The 18,779-nt window shown below is 34.4% G+C and overlaps 2 protein-coding genes across 3 annotated transcripts; both read left to right on the plus strand.

The window, feature by feature from the left end:
- Positions 1 to 2,088: 2,088 nt before the first annotated feature.
- On the plus strand, positions 2,089 to 8,402 carry LOC132051755 (protein IQ-DOMAIN 14-like). Its single transcript, XM_059442953.1, has 6 exons — positions 2,089 to 2,347; positions 3,733 to 3,830; positions 4,176 to 4,775; positions 6,311 to 6,538; positions 6,836 to 6,967; positions 7,560 to 8,402. Exons 2-6 carry the CDS (start codon positions 3,756 to 3,758, stop codon positions 8,253 to 8,255), a joined length of 1,731 nt encoding a protein of 576 aa, XP_059298936.1. The 5' UTR covers positions 2,089 to 2,347; positions 3,733 to 3,755; the 3' UTR covers positions 8,256 to 8,402.
- A 7,432-nt stretch (positions 8,403 to 15,834) lies between these two features.
- On the plus strand, positions 15,835 to 18,537 carry LOC132051757 (prefoldin subunit 2). Of its 2 annotated transcripts, none has more exons than XM_059442956.1 (2): positions 15,835 to 15,972; positions 17,890 to 18,537. In XM_059442956.1, the coding sequence occupies exon 2, from the start codon at positions 17,894 to 17,896 to the stop codon at positions 18,326 to 18,328; it is 435 nt and encodes a 144-aa protein (XP_059298939.1). In that variant the 5' UTR covers positions 15,835 to 15,972; positions 17,890 to 17,893; the 3' UTR covers positions 18,329 to 18,537. The 2 variants fall into 2 exon arrangements, with proteins under 2 accessions (XP_059298939.1, XP_059298938.1); XM_059442955.1 differs by having other exon boundaries at positions 15,903 to 16,062.
- The last annotated feature ends 242 nt before the right edge of the window (positions 18,538 to 18,779 follow it).

Genomic DNA, 18,779 nt, shown 5'->3' on the forward strand with positions numbered 1-18,779 from the left:
ACTTTTTTGTCTTATCAATTTACGTATTCGTGTCATGTTGTCCTGAGACCCGCATATAAATTCAATCGATTATCCGATTTTAAATGTGTTCTTTTTAATTTTGTAAAGTTAATAGAAGAAAAACGACAATAAGGGCAGGCAGGCTTTGAGGGAAAAAGGAGGGATCACGTCTTACTTATTTATGTAGCAAAATTGATTTGTATTTTCCAAACATAGAACTGACCTCAGAATTAAGACAGTATTAACGATTACAAATTTAAGTGCACAAGTACTATAGTGATTTGTCGAGAGCTAACAAAATCCCGTGCCATGTCTCTTTTTAGGAGCTTGTGGTGTTATGGTCTTTGTGTTACGTTATTGTACTATGTTTTGTTTCCTTCTCCCATGATATCAGTCATTGTCACCCCAAATGTTGTCATGACAAAAAATAATACAGTATTCGAAAAGAAATATATATTGATAAAAAGTACCAAACCTATCCGTTGTAGGTGAGGCTGGATCACCAATTATTGACTGACATAGTGGCCAACCTCCCCTACCTCTAAAACTAACTAAAAAAAAGGCTTCACATCTCTATTATGACATTATTACTTAATAAAAAGTTTAAAATGTTAATTTGATTCATAAAATGAACAAACGTCATTTAAATAATATTTCCTCAGTTTCAATTTGTGTGAATCTATTTGGTTAAGTCAATATTTAAGAAAGAAGAAAGGCTTTCCAAACTTGTGATTTATAACATGTTATAAATATTTGTGTAGCCATATATCATTTTAAAAAGTGAATTTGTTTCCAAATTTTAAAAAGAGGGCCACTCTTTTTGGCACTGACTAAAAAGAAAATATGTTTACATAAATTGAAACAGTGGGAGTATTAAAATGTGAGTAATTCAATTAATTTAAATTGTTAAAATTTAAATAGGGGTTGAACGAAGTCACGTACCCAGTGTAATGTCACAAGTGGAATCTGGAGATGACAGAATATAAACAGGTCTAGCCTTTTTGTGAGCATAGGTTTCAGAGGCGTTTTCCGGGCGAGTCCCAGGGCGGGGCGAGCCACGAGGAGGGGCGTACCAAAAACGCTCCGGGGCATAAATGAAAGGTGTAGATTCATAGGCGTACGCCCTAAAATTTGAGGCGTAAGTCCAGGGCGTAAAAGCTTAAGCCCCGAGCGTAAAGGCGTACACGTAGGGCGTTAAGTTTGATTTTTATTATTTTAAAAGTATTTTTTTCTATAAATTATGATCTTTATTATTGGTACAATGATATTTATATTTTATGTTATCATGTTGTACTGATTTTTCCTAAAATATATAAATAAAAAAAAGCAATTCGCATAAAAAATAACACTGCCATAAATAGTTTTTTTAGATGATTATGCATGAAATTGATATGATAGAGATTTTGTATCACTATGTTCCTGAAGCAATTTTATCCATTTGTTGTCACTACTCTTACACTGTCCTTCTCCTTCTTTGGATATTCAAATAAAAGTCAATGCAAACACTAGTTGAGGTCGGGAAGCACTAATAAATCTGAAAATTGATGATGAAGTGAATAAAGATTTCATTTTAAAGATTATCTAGGCTATTATCATTTTTTGTGTTGTTGCCTTTTTCAAATGATTTCTTTTTATATTATTGTTGATTTATTTGAATTTGTTTGTAGAATTTTAATGAAAACTTTACTTTTACTTATTTATTAGTAATAAAATTATAAAATTGAAGATACATGAGACATAAGTCCCGTAAATCTATGGACTTACGCACCATATCTCGGGGCTTATACTTCTTAAAATGCCTCGTCTCGCGCCCTCACCTCTTAAAACTCTGTTTGTGAGGCAGATAGACTGCTTTTGACATAAAAATTAAAACGGATAAAATCTTTTAATTAATGTTTTTTAAAGTAATTAAGATGTTAGGGTCATCTCAGCGAATTAATTACTTTTACCACTACAATTTATAATGTATCAGTTACTCCTATTAACAGAGCTATTAATGAATTATCTCTGTTTATTAAATTTTAGAAAACTAACAGCGTGCTTATTCGCACTAAAAAAGGTAGTGGGGGAGGGGAAGAAAAGTCAAAAAACAACAAAAACAAAAGGGTTAATAAATCCTGGAAGCAACAAAGAAGCAGATTCTTCTGTAGTTAGCATCAAAAAGTCTAAAAGGAGCACTAGGAGTTTAATGGTACTGGGAAAACCATAGATTCTAGACAGATAAAGAGAGAAGGGTTGGTAGCTTTTGGGTTTCTTCTTGAAGTTGCCTAACTTGCCTTTTGCCTTTCATTTCAGCTTTCTCTCAAAGGTTTTTAATTTTTATGGAGGAACTCAAAATAAACTTGAGGTACAATATCACTTCTTGTTTTGAGAAATTAATTTACTTTTTCTGTCATATCATAAGGATTTATTCTTAAAACCAGTTAAAACCCTTGTTTTATTTTCTTTGGTAGCTCCTTTATGAACTTATAATTGATTTACCTCTTTTCTGCTCACTGTGTGTGTATGTATGTGTTTATATGTACAGTGGAATTTGTGGGTTTGTTATTTCATTCTTTTTTCTTTTAAAAAAAAAAAAATCTTTTATAATTTGTATAAAAATTATTTGTCTGTTACATTCTTCGTAATTGTCAAGGAAATAACGACAAAATAACATACTTCATCCTTAAGATTTTAATTTTAGCAAGCATATAATATCTACTGTAATAAAGTTGTCTCTTTTTATTTGCCCCCTTGTGTTGTTACTCTTCTCTTATCTCATCACCATCTTGAAGAAGCTTGAAATCAAGCAGCTAAGAGAAAATAAAAAAATAAAATAAAATAAAGAAAGAGTATTATGAAATCATTTGGATGATAAATGACCTGAATTTGTGTGTGTGTTATGTGTTTTTGCTAGTTAAAAAATTATGCTGTAGTTTGATGCCTTCTGGTTCTTGAAGGTTGAATTTGAAAGACAACTTAAAGAATGGAATATCAAACAAAGAAATTAAAGGGACCTGAAAATTTCATTTCCCTGTTTGCCTTTTCATTATTTTGGTTTTGACCTCTTTGAAAAAAATGAAGAGAGAGGGAGAAAGATATTCCCATTTCTTTGTGGTGAATAATTTTCCTCTCCCTTGATAACCTTATAGTAGCTAAATGTGCAAACTCCATTTTTGTTTTTTTGATGACATTGGAACTCGCAGCCGCTACCCTGCGGGTGCGCACAAGGTAAACCCAGCTCCTGTGCGACAGCTCGCAAACCACACAAGAGAGATAACCCGCACTAGGCAAGCCCCGTGCAACGAGCTCGACCCAAAAGGCACAAATCCCCTGTTGCCGTAGGCAGGGGGTTTTGAACTTGAGACCTTCATTATGAAAGCCCCATGCTCATTATGAAAGCCCCATGCTCAACCAACTGAGCCACCCTTGCGGGTGTGCAACCTCCAAATTTGAACTTACCAAAAAATCTTATTTAAATACCATGATTTCACTTAAGATGCTTATCAATAAGGAACCAACGGAGTAAATTGGACGATTTGCAAATTTTTCGTGTATTTCGTTTTAGATGGGCGATCCATGTTCTTGGAACACTTGCATTGCCTTTTCCTTGAAAGGCTCAAAATGCTCATTCTAGAATAGTTCTGTTCAATACAATAGAAGTATGATGTTGCTTTGGCACTACATGTGTTTCAATTAAGTTTTCTTTTTTGTTTTGAAAATGACAATTAAGTTAATTTGCCTTTTCTTCAGGATGACACAGAAATGCTAGAAACATGGGGAAAAAAGGCAGTTGGTTTTATGCCCTCAAAAGGGTTTTTACATGCAACTCCAAGAAGAAGTCTGCCTATGTAAGTTCAAAAAAGTCTGGTTTCTTCATATTCTCATATCACTTATTTCTGTCCCAGAGGTTGTTAGCTTGTAAAGTAAAAAACTGATTCAATAATTGATTTAGTTTTCTTCTTTCCTATTTAAGTCAGTCTAACTTCTTAAACTTGTTGAATTGTGTTTTATAACAATGGGACCAAGGGTGAACTTTTTAGAGAAATCCTGCTTTGGCTTGATTTTCTTAAATATTTCTGAACAAATAAGAACTACCTTATTGGGCAAAAAGAAGGATTGGGGAAGAATTTACTGGATATCTATGATTCAAACATTGTGATACAAACCTTAGCTAAATTGGATGATTGTTATAGGGATCAGCGAAGAAAAAGGCTAAGGAAAAGAAGAGGGGTCGTAGACTACTGAGCCATGGAGAGTTCAAATCATTCCTGTTCAGAGAACCAAGCAGTATTGAGAAAATACTGGGGGAAGTTGATGATCATAAACTACTTGCTAGTAGGCCTTCTGAACAATCTGGCATTCCATCTGAATTCCCTGTGAGACCAACTTCTCCGGGAATCAACTCACCTAGAGCTGCATCTCCTCGGACTTCTTATAGGGCTACATCTCCTGGTCCCACTTCTCCAAGGATCGCCTCTCCGAGGGCTGCTTCTCCAAGGGTCATCTCTCCTAAGGCAGCTTCTCCAAAGGCTACCTCTCCGAGGGAAGCTGCTCCAAAGGCTACCTCTCCTAGGGAAGCTGCTCCAAAGGCTACCTCTCTTAGGGAAGCTTCTCCAAAGGCTATCTCTCATACGGCAGCTTCTCCAAGGGCTACCTCTCCTAGTGCCCCTTCTTCAAAGATTCCTGAGCTGAGTTTGAACCACAACGAGATTAGCTATGCTGACAGACCAGAACCAACTTTGACGCTCCATCTTTCAGCAACCAAGATACAGGCAGCCTACAGACGTCACATGGTAAGGTTCAAGATAACTCCTTTTTGCAATGTTTGGCTGAAAATAGCCTTTAAAATACTACTCCATTTAAATTTGTTTGTCTTAGTTTGGCTCGGCACGCAGTGTAAGAAAATAAATAAGACTTTTGATCTTGTGGTCTTAAACTAAAGATGTGTGTAATGTACCAAAACGCTCTTTGAATCTTGTGGTCTTAAATATGCCATGTAAGATGTTGGGTGTAAATTTAGAAAGTGGCATTTTTTTAAACAGACTAAAAAGGAAAGTAAGGCAAACAAATTGAAATAGAGGGAGTGCTTATATTTGTGAGCTGGTTAGATCTTGAGTGATAAGTTATAGGTCATGTTATTGCAAACTCATGATTTATCGGATAACAACTGTCATTGTTGAAACAATTTTAATTAGCCTGCCAAGTAATCATTTCCATGTCTGCTGCAACTATTTGTTATTGACAAAGGTGAGCATCAAGCTGAACGAGTAAATCAATTATCTGATAAGCTTTGCGCTTTGTTAAAGACTTGTGGCAGTCTTAGTCTAAGATTTGGTTGCGTTTTGTGTGGAGAAATTCCCTACTGTGTGTTAGAGAACTGTTAATAGGTAAACAAATTTCTAGCCCTTTGATTAAAGTGTGTATGAGTTCATTCAGTGGTCTCAGGGTGCGTTTCTACCTAAGAAGTTATTTCTACCATGATTGGGATCTTATTATTTCCACTTGATCTGCAGAAATCTTTTAATCTTTTATCACTGATTTTTTTTTTCTTTGTGATAGTTGGACTTGACCATTTAAGCTTCACAATTCCTTTGAGGTTCCCGAGATCCTCATACCTTCCACTATATCTTTTAGCAGATTGACTATGAAACAGACAAATTTAACTGATTAATAAAGAAGGCCATTTTACTTGTCTGAGAACTCCTTTTTTCTTTTTGAAACTTTGAGAAAAACAAATTAACTTGCAGATTATCTGAAACAGGTTTTCAAAAAAAACAAAGATCAATATTCTTGTAAAAGTAATTGAGACCCCTAATCTTTTTACGCTGTTTTCAAGAAACTAGTGAGTTATCACCCATTCCCGGTCCAAATGACTTTACTGCTAGAGTAGTTATTCCCAATGTCTGAATTATACTCCTGAACCGTGGAAAATGCAGACTCTGCATTCATCTGTGAGATGTTTCTTGAAAATTTGAGTAATTTAGTTCTTATCAGCTTGTTAGAAAAAGTTACTTTTTTTTTTTTTTTTTTTAAACTTGATCAAAACGAAAAATCAACTTGTTAGAAAAAACTTCTTATGTCAAAGAAAACAATATAGAATTTTGTGTAATCATTGTTACTGGCCTTGTCTTTGTTCTAGTAGGGGTAAAAGATAGAAGTTCACTGCATCATACAAAGATTCTTTAAAAGAACCATTAGAGTCCTTTCCCATTTTCTCCCCTTTCCAGAGCAGGTCATTGATGGGACATGAAGTGTTTGGTTCCCAGAGAGAGTGTATCAATTGCTAACAAATTTTACATGTTCTATGTGAATGAGCTCTGCTTTACAGGCAAAGAAATGTATCAGATCTTTGAGTGGTTTAGCAAGACTTCAAGGAGTGGTCAAAAGCAGAAGTGCAAAGCGGCAGACGGTAAATGCCATGAAAAAAATGCAGCTTCTAAGTAGGGTTCAAATGCAAATTCAGTCAAGGAGGACTCAGATGTTCCAGACACTCCGTAGTCAAGCTTACATGAAGGATAAAGACGTTGAGAGCACCCTAAGCAAATGGACTCAGCTAGTAAGTTGGAGGCATTGTTTGCCTATTCTTTAGTTTATTTAATTTGATTCAAAATTGTGTGATTTTCCTCATTATTGGTGCTTTTGCTCCTTAATTATCTTGTGAAAGAATTTTTGAATTCTTCCACTGGTCAAAGATGGTATGCAGCTTCTTCAACGATGCCAATTTAGGTTCTAGAATTTCATTTTTGTACACATAATGTGGTGTAAGGATATGAGAGTTATCGAATTAAAGTTCTTTTTCCTTTCAAACATATTTTGAATTACGTCTGATGTTAAAAAGGAAATTTTGGTTTAGACTGAGGCAGGTAACCATGATGATTGGGATAATAGCACGCTAACTAAAGATGAGGTAGACGCAAGGCGGCGGGAAAAAGTGGAGGCAGCCATCAAGAGGGAGAGAGCAATGACCTATGCACATTCTCACCAGGTACATTAGACTTATGTCCTTCATCAAAAAGAATCTGTGGTGACAAAGGGATAACCACTAGGTGTTTTGATAATTCCAGAAATTCATCATTCTATTTCGTGCAACCTGTGGACATGCCAAGTTAGATATTTTCTCTTAGCGATTCTCTTGCTTATCATTTCTTTTATGCTATACAAATCCTGGTACTAAGTGCAGCATAACAATTCCTCGCTGTTTGTCGTCAAGTTGTTTATTCTCTTAACAGTTTTCTTTCTTACCACGTCTTTTATATAATATGAATCCTGGTGCAAAGGACATGATAATAATCTCTCTGTTTGTTTGTCTTGTTGGTTTTGACTAATCTTAAGTCTATGACTTTGCACTTCAAAGACGTATCAAACAAAATAAACTTGTGCAAATTACCACCAATGTCATTTGTTATTTCAACTTCCCATTAGTGATTCTGGCAATAGGATCGAGGTAAAACACACTATATCACATTGGTTCAAAGTACTGATCATTGTTTGTTATTCTTGGGTAAGACGTGTTGGCAAACTCAATACTTCTGTTAACCCTATGAACGGCTTACCATGTTGCATACCTCTTTTTTCAGTCACGGAGAAGCAACTCCAAATCAGCTGTGGACATCCGAGCCAGAGGAATTCCATGGTGGTGGAACTGGTTGGACCACCAGCTACTTCCAGGAAATGATTCCGAGAGCCAATCTGCTGCGAAAGACGTCCATCTAACACCATCACGGGCAACATCAGAACACAAGCCAAGTCCATGGCGTCCAAGTCATAACTTCAGACACTTCCATTTGGATTATGACAGTCATGAATCAGTTACACCAAGGTCAACTAAGTCTGCAGTTCCATTAAGGGGCAAACTAATGCATACTCCCAGAAGAACATCATCACCAATGAGCAGCTCGAGTGTATCAAAGTACTCAAGACGCCGTGCTAGTTCCCCTTTCAATCAGTCCATGAAGGACGACGACAGCCTCACAAGCTGTCCTCCTTTTTCAGGTCGAAGTTACATGTCGCCGACCATCTCAGCCCAAGCTAAATTCAGAGGAAAAACCATTCGTGAAGAGAGTAACAAAGGTACCCCATCAAACAGCTCAAGGAGGAGATTATCGTTTCCTTTGACTCCAAGTACTACTGGGTCCGTCAAGTGGAACAAAGGGTCTGGCAGTGATGCTGCTTCTGTAAAGGATCATGACTCTATGGGGGATTATATGAGTGTGGGTTCTGCTGTTTCGACGCCCAGTGTAGCTGGGAGGAAACCATTTAATAGATTTGTGTGATTATGTATCCTGTATGTCCATTTGTATTTAGCTCTGACGGTACCTGTGTGTCTTTTCATTTCTTCTTTTTGATGTGTATTTATTGCTGTATGTTGTTAACAGAACACTAATGTAAAATAATGAAGTATGCACATTTTCTTGTGTGAAGGGCCAGATAAAAATCTGTTTCATCGCATTACATGTATTGCCTTGAGATTTTGAGTCGGGGGGCAGACTAGGCCATAAATGGAATTTACATTAGTGCTAAATTGTGTTGTTGTGGGGCTTTTCTCTTCTTTACTAATTACAATAGCATTGTTTCTTATTATACCAAAAAAGTTTTACTGGAATGAGAATTTTTAAATATTTAAAAAAAAAAATTCAATTAAAAATGAAGACCTTTTGGTATGAGCTTGGAAATTACTAATTCCAAGGATTGCCATTAAGGAGTTGTACGATTTTCAAGTATTTGTTAGAAGATGTTTGAAGTCATTACTATGATTCATGCAAAGGTTACCATATTTCGAAGTTTATGGATTGTTTGTAACAAGCTGAGCAAAATATTGTTTCCTTCAAAGAATACGACTTCTTATTTCTTCTTTGCATAAGAAGGTTTACTATTATTCTCAAGAATTGACTTGTCTCCTTTTCTAGGTAGGATTCTACATTCTATATGTTTTCCCGGTAGGTTCGTTACTCGTATTAAAATTCTAAACCGAACCCTCTGGTTAAAGATGAAGAAGTACTTGCCACTCCGCCACACAACCATTGTTGGTAGCTATTTCCTTTGTTGATTGGAATAGAGATGTAATAAAAACAAATACTTGGTAGACTCATTCTTTAGGAGAGATTTTGGCTATTGTGATTACAAATAAATTTATGACGTTGAAAATCTTATAGTTCGGATTGAACTTGGGAATTACTTTCAAGTTTGTGTTACTGCTGGTAATTACTTTCTTTGTTCATTTCTTTCCCCTTTGGATGATGGTAATAAAATCAAGTTAAAATGAGTCTCTCTCTCTCAATAATTGTTGCGAAAAAAATCATTTTGAGTTAACAAAACAGAATTAATTGTTGAAAAGTTTTCAGGGAATTTCAGAATAGTGGGGGTGTTGAGTCCAAAATGATTTTTAAATGTACAAAACCTGTTTTGGATTTCAAAATTCTAGGAGAAGTTATATAAAAAACAAATAGTTTTTTTTTTGTTTTACAAATCAAACTCTGCTTTCGAAATAAAAACTAAAATTTCCAAAAATGAAAAATAACTCCATGGCACATTTTGACAAAAACTAAAACGATTTCGGTCATTCGTACAAATGCCCCTATTTCGGAGCGGTTTTTAATTTTGGGCCCTTTAATTTTTGTCTTTCAACATTTTTGGCGTAACATAATTTTAAATTTCACTTGGAAAAGTTTACATTTCGCTCGAAATATCTATCATAACATTCCGCAAGTTATGTCATACACGGCCAAACTTTCAACTCTCAATATAATCTGAAAAATACTACACAACTTATGTCATAGTGTAACTTAGTTCCTACAAAATTTGTGGCGAGCGAGGAAGAAGTTCAATTTCCGAAAAATAAAAAAGTTACAAAGCTTATGCCGAGTGAAGCATGTTTGAATATTTTTATTAAATGAGCAGCAACATAAAAAAATGACCTAATAAATACTTAATACTCTATATTACAAAACATAAGTATACTTTTCCTTATTTACAAAACATAATAACTTAATTACAAAACATATCAGATTTGGAAAAATAAAAAACCACTCTTTCCTTCCCTTTTTCCCCATTCTCTGTTTCATCCAAAACAGAGCCACCCCACCCTTCCTTCCCCTTCTCCCCATTCTTTGTTTTCTCCGAGAACTTCACTGCCCTACCCTTCTCTTCCCCTTCTCTGACGTCTTTTTTGGCGAGTTCAGGCCACGCTCCGGTGACAGATCTAAACAAACACGATTTGAAAAAGCGCAGATCTAGAATAAATACTGAGAGAATGAAGCTATTCTTTAAAGTTAGCAACAATATACCAGATCATATATAGGCAATGCAGATCCTCAAAAAGACCGAAAACAACTCCAAACATTGCAAAAGCATCAAGCTACTCGAAAATTCAACTATCAGATCGAGAAATTTCACGAATATGAAACTTTCTGTTATCTCGAATTCGATTATCTCACTATGTGGATTCAAAACGAAGAAAAATTAGGAAAATTAGTAGACTGATTGGGATCTGATGAAATTTGATTTCTCTTCAAATTTCGAAGTGAGATTCAAAATTGTATTAAAGTTGTATGATAATTATATGTTGAGTTTGTATGAAATTTATTTTTTAAGTTTTATATGTTGTTTTAGTTGTATTAAATTTGTATGAATATTGTATGAAAGTTATATATAATATTTTTGTAGTTGTATTAAATTTCCTAAAACCTAACATGAGCTTTATACAACACGTATACAAAATTACATACATATTTCATACCGATTTTTATACAGGTTTTATATAAAAAATTATACCTGAAATTCTAAGCCTTGAGTTATACACATTTCATATGATTTTATACAGTTTTCATACACGACAATTGTGAGCGAAATTCTAAGCCCTAAGCGACATATACAAATTTCATACACAAAGTTTTGAGAGAATTTTTCAAGCCTTTAGCGAACATTTTTTGTAAGAAATCTATTATTATTATTATTATTATTATTATTATTATTATTATTATTATTATATTCTGTAAACTAAAAAGTATCATTATATTTCGTAAATACACCCTATTCTTATGTATATATACGTCATTCTCCCAAAAATTAAAGACTAACTTCAAACAAATTGACATTTTTTTGCGCGGATTGCCCTTCTTTTGGAGTGGTCTTTAAATTTTGCCCATCATATTTGTGGTCTTTAAATTATGCCCCTCATATTGCTGGTCTTTAATTTTTGCCCTTTGCGTTGCAACCCTGAGCGTTCATGCAAAAATCATGAGGTTCTGAGTTCGAACCCCCGCTCAAGCATAAATTACAAAAAAAAAATTGCAAGGCAAGATTTAGGTCGCGGGTATGCCGGACCCGGCATACACTTGTTAAGGAATTACCAAAGTTATGCCGGACCCGGCATACCGCCTTATGGGCGGACTTGGCATAAAGTATCCGGTCCAAGATAACTTTGGTAATTCCTTAACAAGTTTATGCGGGTCCAACATAACTTTGATAATTCCTTAGCAAGTTTATGCGGGTTGACCATATTTATGGACAAACTTTTAATGGGACGGACCAAAATCATAACAAACCAATAAAGAATGTGGATGTTGTTCTAATTAAATGTATCTTAATCCATATTCGTGTCTTAAAATGTTGCAAATGTACCTCGGTCCGTTAGTATTTGCACTTACCAAGTTGTGCAAATTGACACATCCTACGATGTACGTAGATAAAATATAAAAACAATATCGGCCTTTTTATGAGCATGCTTTGTTTCGTCAATGTATGATCTGTTTCTTTCCCATCATTACTGCTTTGCTAATGTTAAGTTCAATTTGGTTGCCAATATGCGGAGTTTGAACTAACCAAATTTGACTTATAAAATAAAGTCTATGTCTTAAGGAAAAGTTATGCCTTATGGGGCATACTTTTAGTTATGCCTTAACTAAAAGTCTGCCCCATAAGGCATAACTAGAAAAAGACTTTTAGTTAAGGCTTAACTAAAAGTTTGCCCATAAGTATGCCGGATCCGACATAAACTTGTAAAGGAATTACCAAAGTTATGCTGGATCCGGTATACTTATGCCAAGTCTGCCCATAAGGCAGGGCAATTGGCGCGAATGCCCTTCAAATGCGCTGGTCTTTAATTTTTGCCCCCGTAATGCGTGGTCTTTAATATTTGCCCTTCTAAGCTAAAAGATAATAAGAAAAAGACTTTACTATCCCTACCCATAACATATAAAAATCTAAAAGTACGTAATGAACCCCAAACATCCAATTAAACCTATCCATCATTTCAACAACAAACCTTTCAATCGTTCCATCGTTCCAACATTTCACCGGAGAAATCTCCATTGATTTTGCTACAACATCGAAAAAGATAAAATATATAATATATAGCGTTTCAATTGAATGTAATTCAACTCAATTTCATGCTTTATTAAGTTTAGATTTGTTAATATTTGAAAATAACAACAAATCATCTTCTATGAACTAAACAACCGATATGCAACAGATTCAACATTGCGAATCATAATTTTACTCAACAACATAGAATTGATCAAATTTATTGCTTTGTTCTGATTTTTATTAGTTTATACGTTCCATTTGATTAGTATACAATGCTCAATGACTTAGACTTGAAATTATAGTAACTTCGATTGACAAAAAATAATCGAGCAAAGTTCGAACAAGTATGTCGGAGGAGGCGAAGTTTACTTTACAAAAGAACAAAGTATCTTTGTTAGAGGCAAATTTCATTTTCATAAGCAAAATAAAAAAAATACACAAGTATTAAGAATTAGACAAGTATGCGGAGGAGGAAGTTTACATTAGAAAAGAACAAAGTATCTTTGTTAGCTGCAAACTTTCATTTTCATAAGGAAAATAAAAAAAAATACACAAGTGTTAAGAACTAGACAAGTATGCGGAGGAGGCGAAGTTTACATTAGAAAAGAACAAAGTATCTTGTTATAGGCAACTTTCATTTTCATAAGCAAAATAAAAAATTACACAAGTGTTAAGAATTAGACAAGTATCGGAGGAGGCAGAATTTCACTTTACAAAAGAACAAAGTATCTTGTTAGAGGCAAGTATCTTTGTTAGAGGCAAACTTTCATTTTCATGAGCAAAACAAAAATTTACGCAAGTGTTAAGAACTAGAAAAGTATGCCCGAGGAGGCGAAGTTCACTTTACAAAAGAACAAAGTATGTCATAGAGGCAACTTTCATTTTCATAAGCAAAATAAAAAAGTACACAAGTGTTAAGAATTAGACAAGTCTCCGTGAGGAGGCGAGAAGTTCTCTTTACAAAAGAACAAAGTATCTTTGTTAGAGGCAAACTTTCATTTTCATAAGCAAAATAAAAAAATACACAAGTGTTAAGAATTAGACAAGTCAGGGGGCAGAAGTTCACTTTAAAAAATTACAAAGTATGCGTGAGAGGCAAACTTTCATTTTTCATAACCAAAACAAAAAAATACACAAGTGTTAAGAATTAGACAAGTCCGGAGAGGGGGCGAAGTTCACTTTAAAAAATTACAAAGTATGCCGTGAGAGGCAAACTTTCATTTTTCATAACCAAAACAAAATATTATTAACAAAACAACAACAATAACACATAAGATTGCATAAAAATCAAAATTATTAACAAGACAATACCAAAAAATCAAGACACATATAAATTAACTTAATTCATGAAGTTATGCGGAATAAGCATAACTTTATGCCGGAACCGGCATAACTTTAGTTTCAAAATCATAAACTCTGGGACCGGCATATGTTGCCTCGGACAAACACATTCTTCACAAAAATCGAGATTATTAAACAAAAACAGCAGTAACAACATAAAAAGTTGTTCACAGGCAAAACTTCAAAGATTCAACAAAGAGAAAACCAAAACACATATCAAAATCAGGCTAAACATATTACGACATTCATAATACGACATTCAAAAAATCAAAATATATACATGGGGAACGAAACTAAAGTTGAAAAAATCGTAGAGACACTATAACAAAACACTATAATTTTAAATAAAAAAGGATCAATTAAATATAAAAAATGACGAAGAACAAATTATCTTTGTTAGAGGCAAACTTTAATTTTCATAAGCAAAACATCAAGTATACAAGTGTTAAGAACTAGAAAAGCATGCGGATGAGGCGAAGTTTACTTTACAAAAGAACAAAGTATCTTTGTTAGAGGCAACTTTCATTTTCATAAGCAAAATAAAAAAGTACACAAGTGTTAAGAATTAGACAATCGGAGGGCAGAAGGTTCACTTTACAAAAGAACAAATTATGCTGTTAGAGGTAAACTTTCATTTTCATAAGCAAAACATCAAGTATACAAGTGTTAAAAACTAGAAAAGTATGTCGGATGAGGCGAAGTTTACTTTACAAAAGAACAAAGTATCTTTGTTAGAGGCAACTTTCATTTTCATAAGCAAAATAAAAAAGTACACAAGCGTTAAGAATTAGACAAGTCTGCCGGAGGGGGCAGAAGTTCATTTACAAAAGAACAAAGTATCTTTGTTAGAGGCAAACTTTTATTTTCATGAGTAAAATAAAAATTTACGCAAGTGTTTAGAACTAGAAAAGTATGCGGAGGAGGAAGTTTACTTTACAAAAGAACAAAGTATGTTGTTAGAGGCAACTTTCATTTTCATAAGCAAAACAAAAACATTATTAACAAGATAACACCAAAAAATCAAGCACACATAACTTAATTCATGAAGTTATGCCGGAACAAGCATAACTTTATGCCGGAACCGGCATAACTTCAGTTTACAAAATTACAAAGTATGCCGTGAGAGGCAAACTTTCATTTTTCATAACCAAAACAAAACATTATTAACAAAACAACACCAAAAACACATAAGATTGCATAAAAATCAAAATTATTAACAAGAAAACACCATAAAACCAAGCACACATAAATTAACTTAATTCATGAAGTTATCTAGGAACAAGCATAACTTTATGCGGAATCCCAAGCATAACCGATTTCAAAAATCAATAACTCTGCCGGACCAGGCATATGTTGCCTCAAACAAACACATTCTTCACAAAAACCAGATTATTAAATAAAAACACCAGCAACAACATAAAACAGCAGTTCACAAGCAAAACTTCAATGATTCAACAAAGAAAAAACCAAAACGCATATCAAAATCAACTAAAACATATTACGACATTCATAATACGACATTCAAAAAACTAAAATATATACATGGGGAATGAAACTAAAGTTCAAAAAATCATACAGACACTATAACAATACATTATCATTTTAAATAAAAAAGGATCAATTAAATATAAAAAACGATGAAGACAAAGATATTAATTCAACAAATAACAATTTAACATAAAAAAAAATATTGAAACGAGCAAAAGATCCAAATTCGTACCTACGTTTTAGAACATATGAGACAAACACAAAACAGAGGAGGAAAGAAGAAGCAAAAAAAAAAAGGGGCAAATGACGAAATAAAAAGGATTTTAATGTGGTAAGGATAGTTTCGTCAAAAAACTTTCATTAAACAGGCGGCAAGGGCAAAATTTAAAGAAGACATAAATGAGGGGCAAAATATAAAGACCAGCCCAAAAGAAGGGCACTCCGCGCAAAAAAAAGCATAAGGCATAAGTATCTTTGGGTCCGGCATAACTTTGGTAATTCCTTAACAAGTGTATGCCGATGGGGGCATAGCGAAATTTAAACTCTGTCTTGCGAATTTTTTTTAAAATTTTGACTGAGTGAAAATTCAAACCTGAAACTTATGAGTTTTAATCGAAGGGCAAAATTTAAAGATTTTAAATATGAGGGGCAAAATTTAAAGACCACCCCAAAAGAAGGGTAATTCTGCGAATTGCCCACAAATTGATCTCCCTGCAAGAAATGGGCTGTCCGTCCTATGTATCTCAGCGGCCCACTCCAAAGAACGAGATTCTTCCAAAACCGAGAATAGATTTCTCTTCCACGCGCCCAAGAGCGTGTGAACACCAAACAGCCCTCCATTTTCTTGAACAAATAGAAGTACGCCCTATTATTTTTCTCTATTTTCAGTTTGCTCTCGTTTTTTCCAGTTTGCTAAATCAAGAAACTAGATTGTTTAACAATTTTCGGGTAAGTCATTATTAACTTGTTTTTTACTTCTTTGAAATTAAGCTGTGATTTTGTGTTTTTTTGTCAAATCATCTTATGATTCGTTGGTCTTTTGTTTTCCCATAGTATCTCAGTTTTGTCGTTAGTAAAGTTCAAACTTGGTAGGTCTTGCAATTTTTTCTGTAATTTGCTTCCCCTGGTTGATTTTTTTTTTTTTGGTTTGTCGGGGTTTTTATTGTATTGTTTGCCTTTCAATTGTCATGATTTAAGGGCAAAAAGTATTTAGGATTTGATGGTAATGAGAAATATTCATTGTAATTTGTTAAAAGGTGCATATTGCAGATATACAGTTGTAAAAGTATATAGGGTTAAATGAAGTTGCTTGCACCAATTAATATATTTATTCTTTAGCCTTTATCATACTGGATTAAGTTAGGGAAAAGTATTTTCTGTTTGCTAATGTTAAAGTACCTTAATATTAAAATGAGATGCTACTTAAGAGAGATAATGAGGGAGTAAGAATAGAAAAAAGAGGTAGAGCTTGTTTAGACAAATCTGAACATATTGTACTTCACCTTTTTCTTTCTGGATATGCGATTATGATGTTCCAATTAAAAGCATAACGACATATATTGGCTCCCTAGTAAAAGATCCGTGGTTCTGATTGGTTAGCTGTCTGCTTTAACTTGCAATAACCAAATAGTCATACTCATCTAAAGCTGTTTTCAAGTTAGATATAGGACCTTTAACCAGTCGGGCAACTAATGTGTAAATGTTTACGTTCTTCTTTTGCAAATTTTGTATCAAGATCCTACTTGTTATGCATACCTAAAGACCAATTGCTGAATATAGAATCTTAAAGTTGCTTCGACTCTTACTGAACTTATGAAAAAAGGTACTCCCTCCGTCCCAATTTATGTGATATATTTTGACTAGGCACGGAGTTTAGGAATATATCATTCTTTTTGGGGACTTAACTAGGAAAGAAAGTGTATCACATAAATTGGGACAGAGGGAGTAGCTTTTTCAAGTAGTTCAGTATAGAAAGCAGTTTTTGCCCCTTTGTTTGGAAATGGTAATAATCGTAATTCATAAAAGGCACAAAGGTAGTGCTAGGATTCTGTTTAAGTAAAAGAAAAGATCCAAAATATAGCCCTAAGAATCCCAGTAAAGTTACTGCCTTGTTTGCATAGAATCTAACTTAATCTTCTACATTGATTTCTGCTTCCCCTCAAAACATCTTGAGTTCCTTTCTGTCCAAATCACCAACCAGATACAAGCTGGAATAGTGTACCACCAGCTAATTCTTGGTTTGTACAAACCAATACAAAGATTTTTTTGATCCTGAGGAAATTTGTTTTGGTAGGTGGATTCATTTATGTACTTCATATTGGCTGTGAGAGGTAGTACTTTATTCATTCTACATATTGTTGAAAGTCTAGTAAATTAGTCTTGTTGAGTTTTTACCGAATATCGAATACAAGCCTTGTTAATGGTATAGGACTGTTTTTGGAAACTTTTGGAGATGACATTACAGGAGAATCATGTTCCTAACTTCAGTTTCCCTTCCAAGCGAACATTTTCATTTGTTTTTCAATAGTGCAACTGTTTTGCATGGAACCTTTAACTATAACATAAATTCATTTTAATAAAATAATGACAGCATGAATTCTACTGCCTTTGTGGTTTCTCTTTTGCACTAGTTACTTGATAGAAATTACCTTTGTCGTGATACAACACTGATATTTATCTTTTCATCACCACAATCTATGGCTTTGAACACTATGCAAGTGATTGGAGTAGCTGAGCATAGATATGATTTTTGACATAGTCTGTTTTGTGTCTCAGTGCTATGGCTGCTCATGCTGAAGAACCAATCAATGAGCAAGCAGTTGCCAACATCTACAGTGGCATGAGGTCTGAGATCACCCAGATTTACTCTAAAATTACGGAACTAGAAATGGAAGTTAGTGAGCACTCACTCGTGATCAATGCTATACAACCACTTGATCCTGCAAGGCGGTGTTATAGGATGATTGGAGGCGTTCTTGTTGAGAGAACTATCAAGGAAGTTCTGCCTGCTGTTCTACGCAATAAGGAGGGAATTGAGGAAGTGATAGCTCGACTGAATGAAGCCTTGGAGAAAAAGAAAAAGGAGATTTCTGACTTTGAGGCCAAGTATAAAATTAGAATCAGAAAGCCTGACGCTGAAGTAAAGGAGGAAGGCGGTCGAAAGGAAGGCTCTGCACAAGGAGTCCTTGTTGGTCCTGCTGGTTCAAATGAATAGACCTGTCTTGTTTTCAAAATCCATTCTGAGATGCTTTGTTGAATGTGGTCAAGGAACTGTAGTAGTTTAGCATTAATGCATTATCTTTACCGGATATGTGCGGTTTATCATGTTCATTTAGCTTACGCAGCATGAGCACGATGTTTTTGGTTTTCTTGTGATGGAAAAGTTTATATTATGAGATCAGAGTTCTGAGAGGCTTTACCAGATGATGGTGACATTTCGGCAATCTTGATTTGACCTCCTTGAACATTAGCCAAGTGCTTCTACCTGTCGAGACTTGTGGCTTTTTGTGCTTCGGCTATGGATTGTAATTTAGGTTTGTGGAATATAATTTAGATGGCTGAATCTGGTAACTTTTCCATGGTACTGAAAATTATCTGGCAATGGTTCCTATCCACTCTTTTTTACTTATAAATTCCTACATGATATATTCACAAGGTCAGCTATG

Source organism: Lycium ferocissimum, chromosome 4 (assembly GCF_029784015.1).
Source record: "Lycium ferocissimum isolate CSIRO_LF1 chromosome 4, AGI_CSIRO_Lferr_CH_V1, whole genome shotgun sequence".
NCBI lineage: Eukaryota > Viridiplantae > Streptophyta > Magnoliopsida > Solanales > Solanaceae > Lycium > Lycium ferocissimum.

What these genes read in the sequence shown, in the direction of transcription:
- LOC132051755 (XM_059442953.1), top strand. Translation starts at nt 3,756, where the DNA reads ATGGGGAAAAAAGGCAGTTGGTTTTATGCCCTCAAAAGGGTTTTTACA. An exon ending in CCAAGAAGAAGTCTGCCTAT is followed by an intron (nt 3,831 to 4,175) that starts GTAAGTTCAAAA and finishes TGATTGTTATAG; the next exon opens with GGATCAGCGAAGAAAAAGGC. An exon ending in TAAGCAAATGGACTCAGCTA is followed by an intron (nt 6,539 to 6,835) that starts GTAAGTTGGAGG and finishes ATTTTGGTTTAG; the next exon opens with ACTGAGGCAGGTAACCATGA.
- LOC132051757 (XM_059442956.1), top strand. Translation starts at nt 17,894, where the DNA reads ATGGCTGCTCATGCTGAAGAACCAATCAATGAGCAAGCAGTTGCCAAC.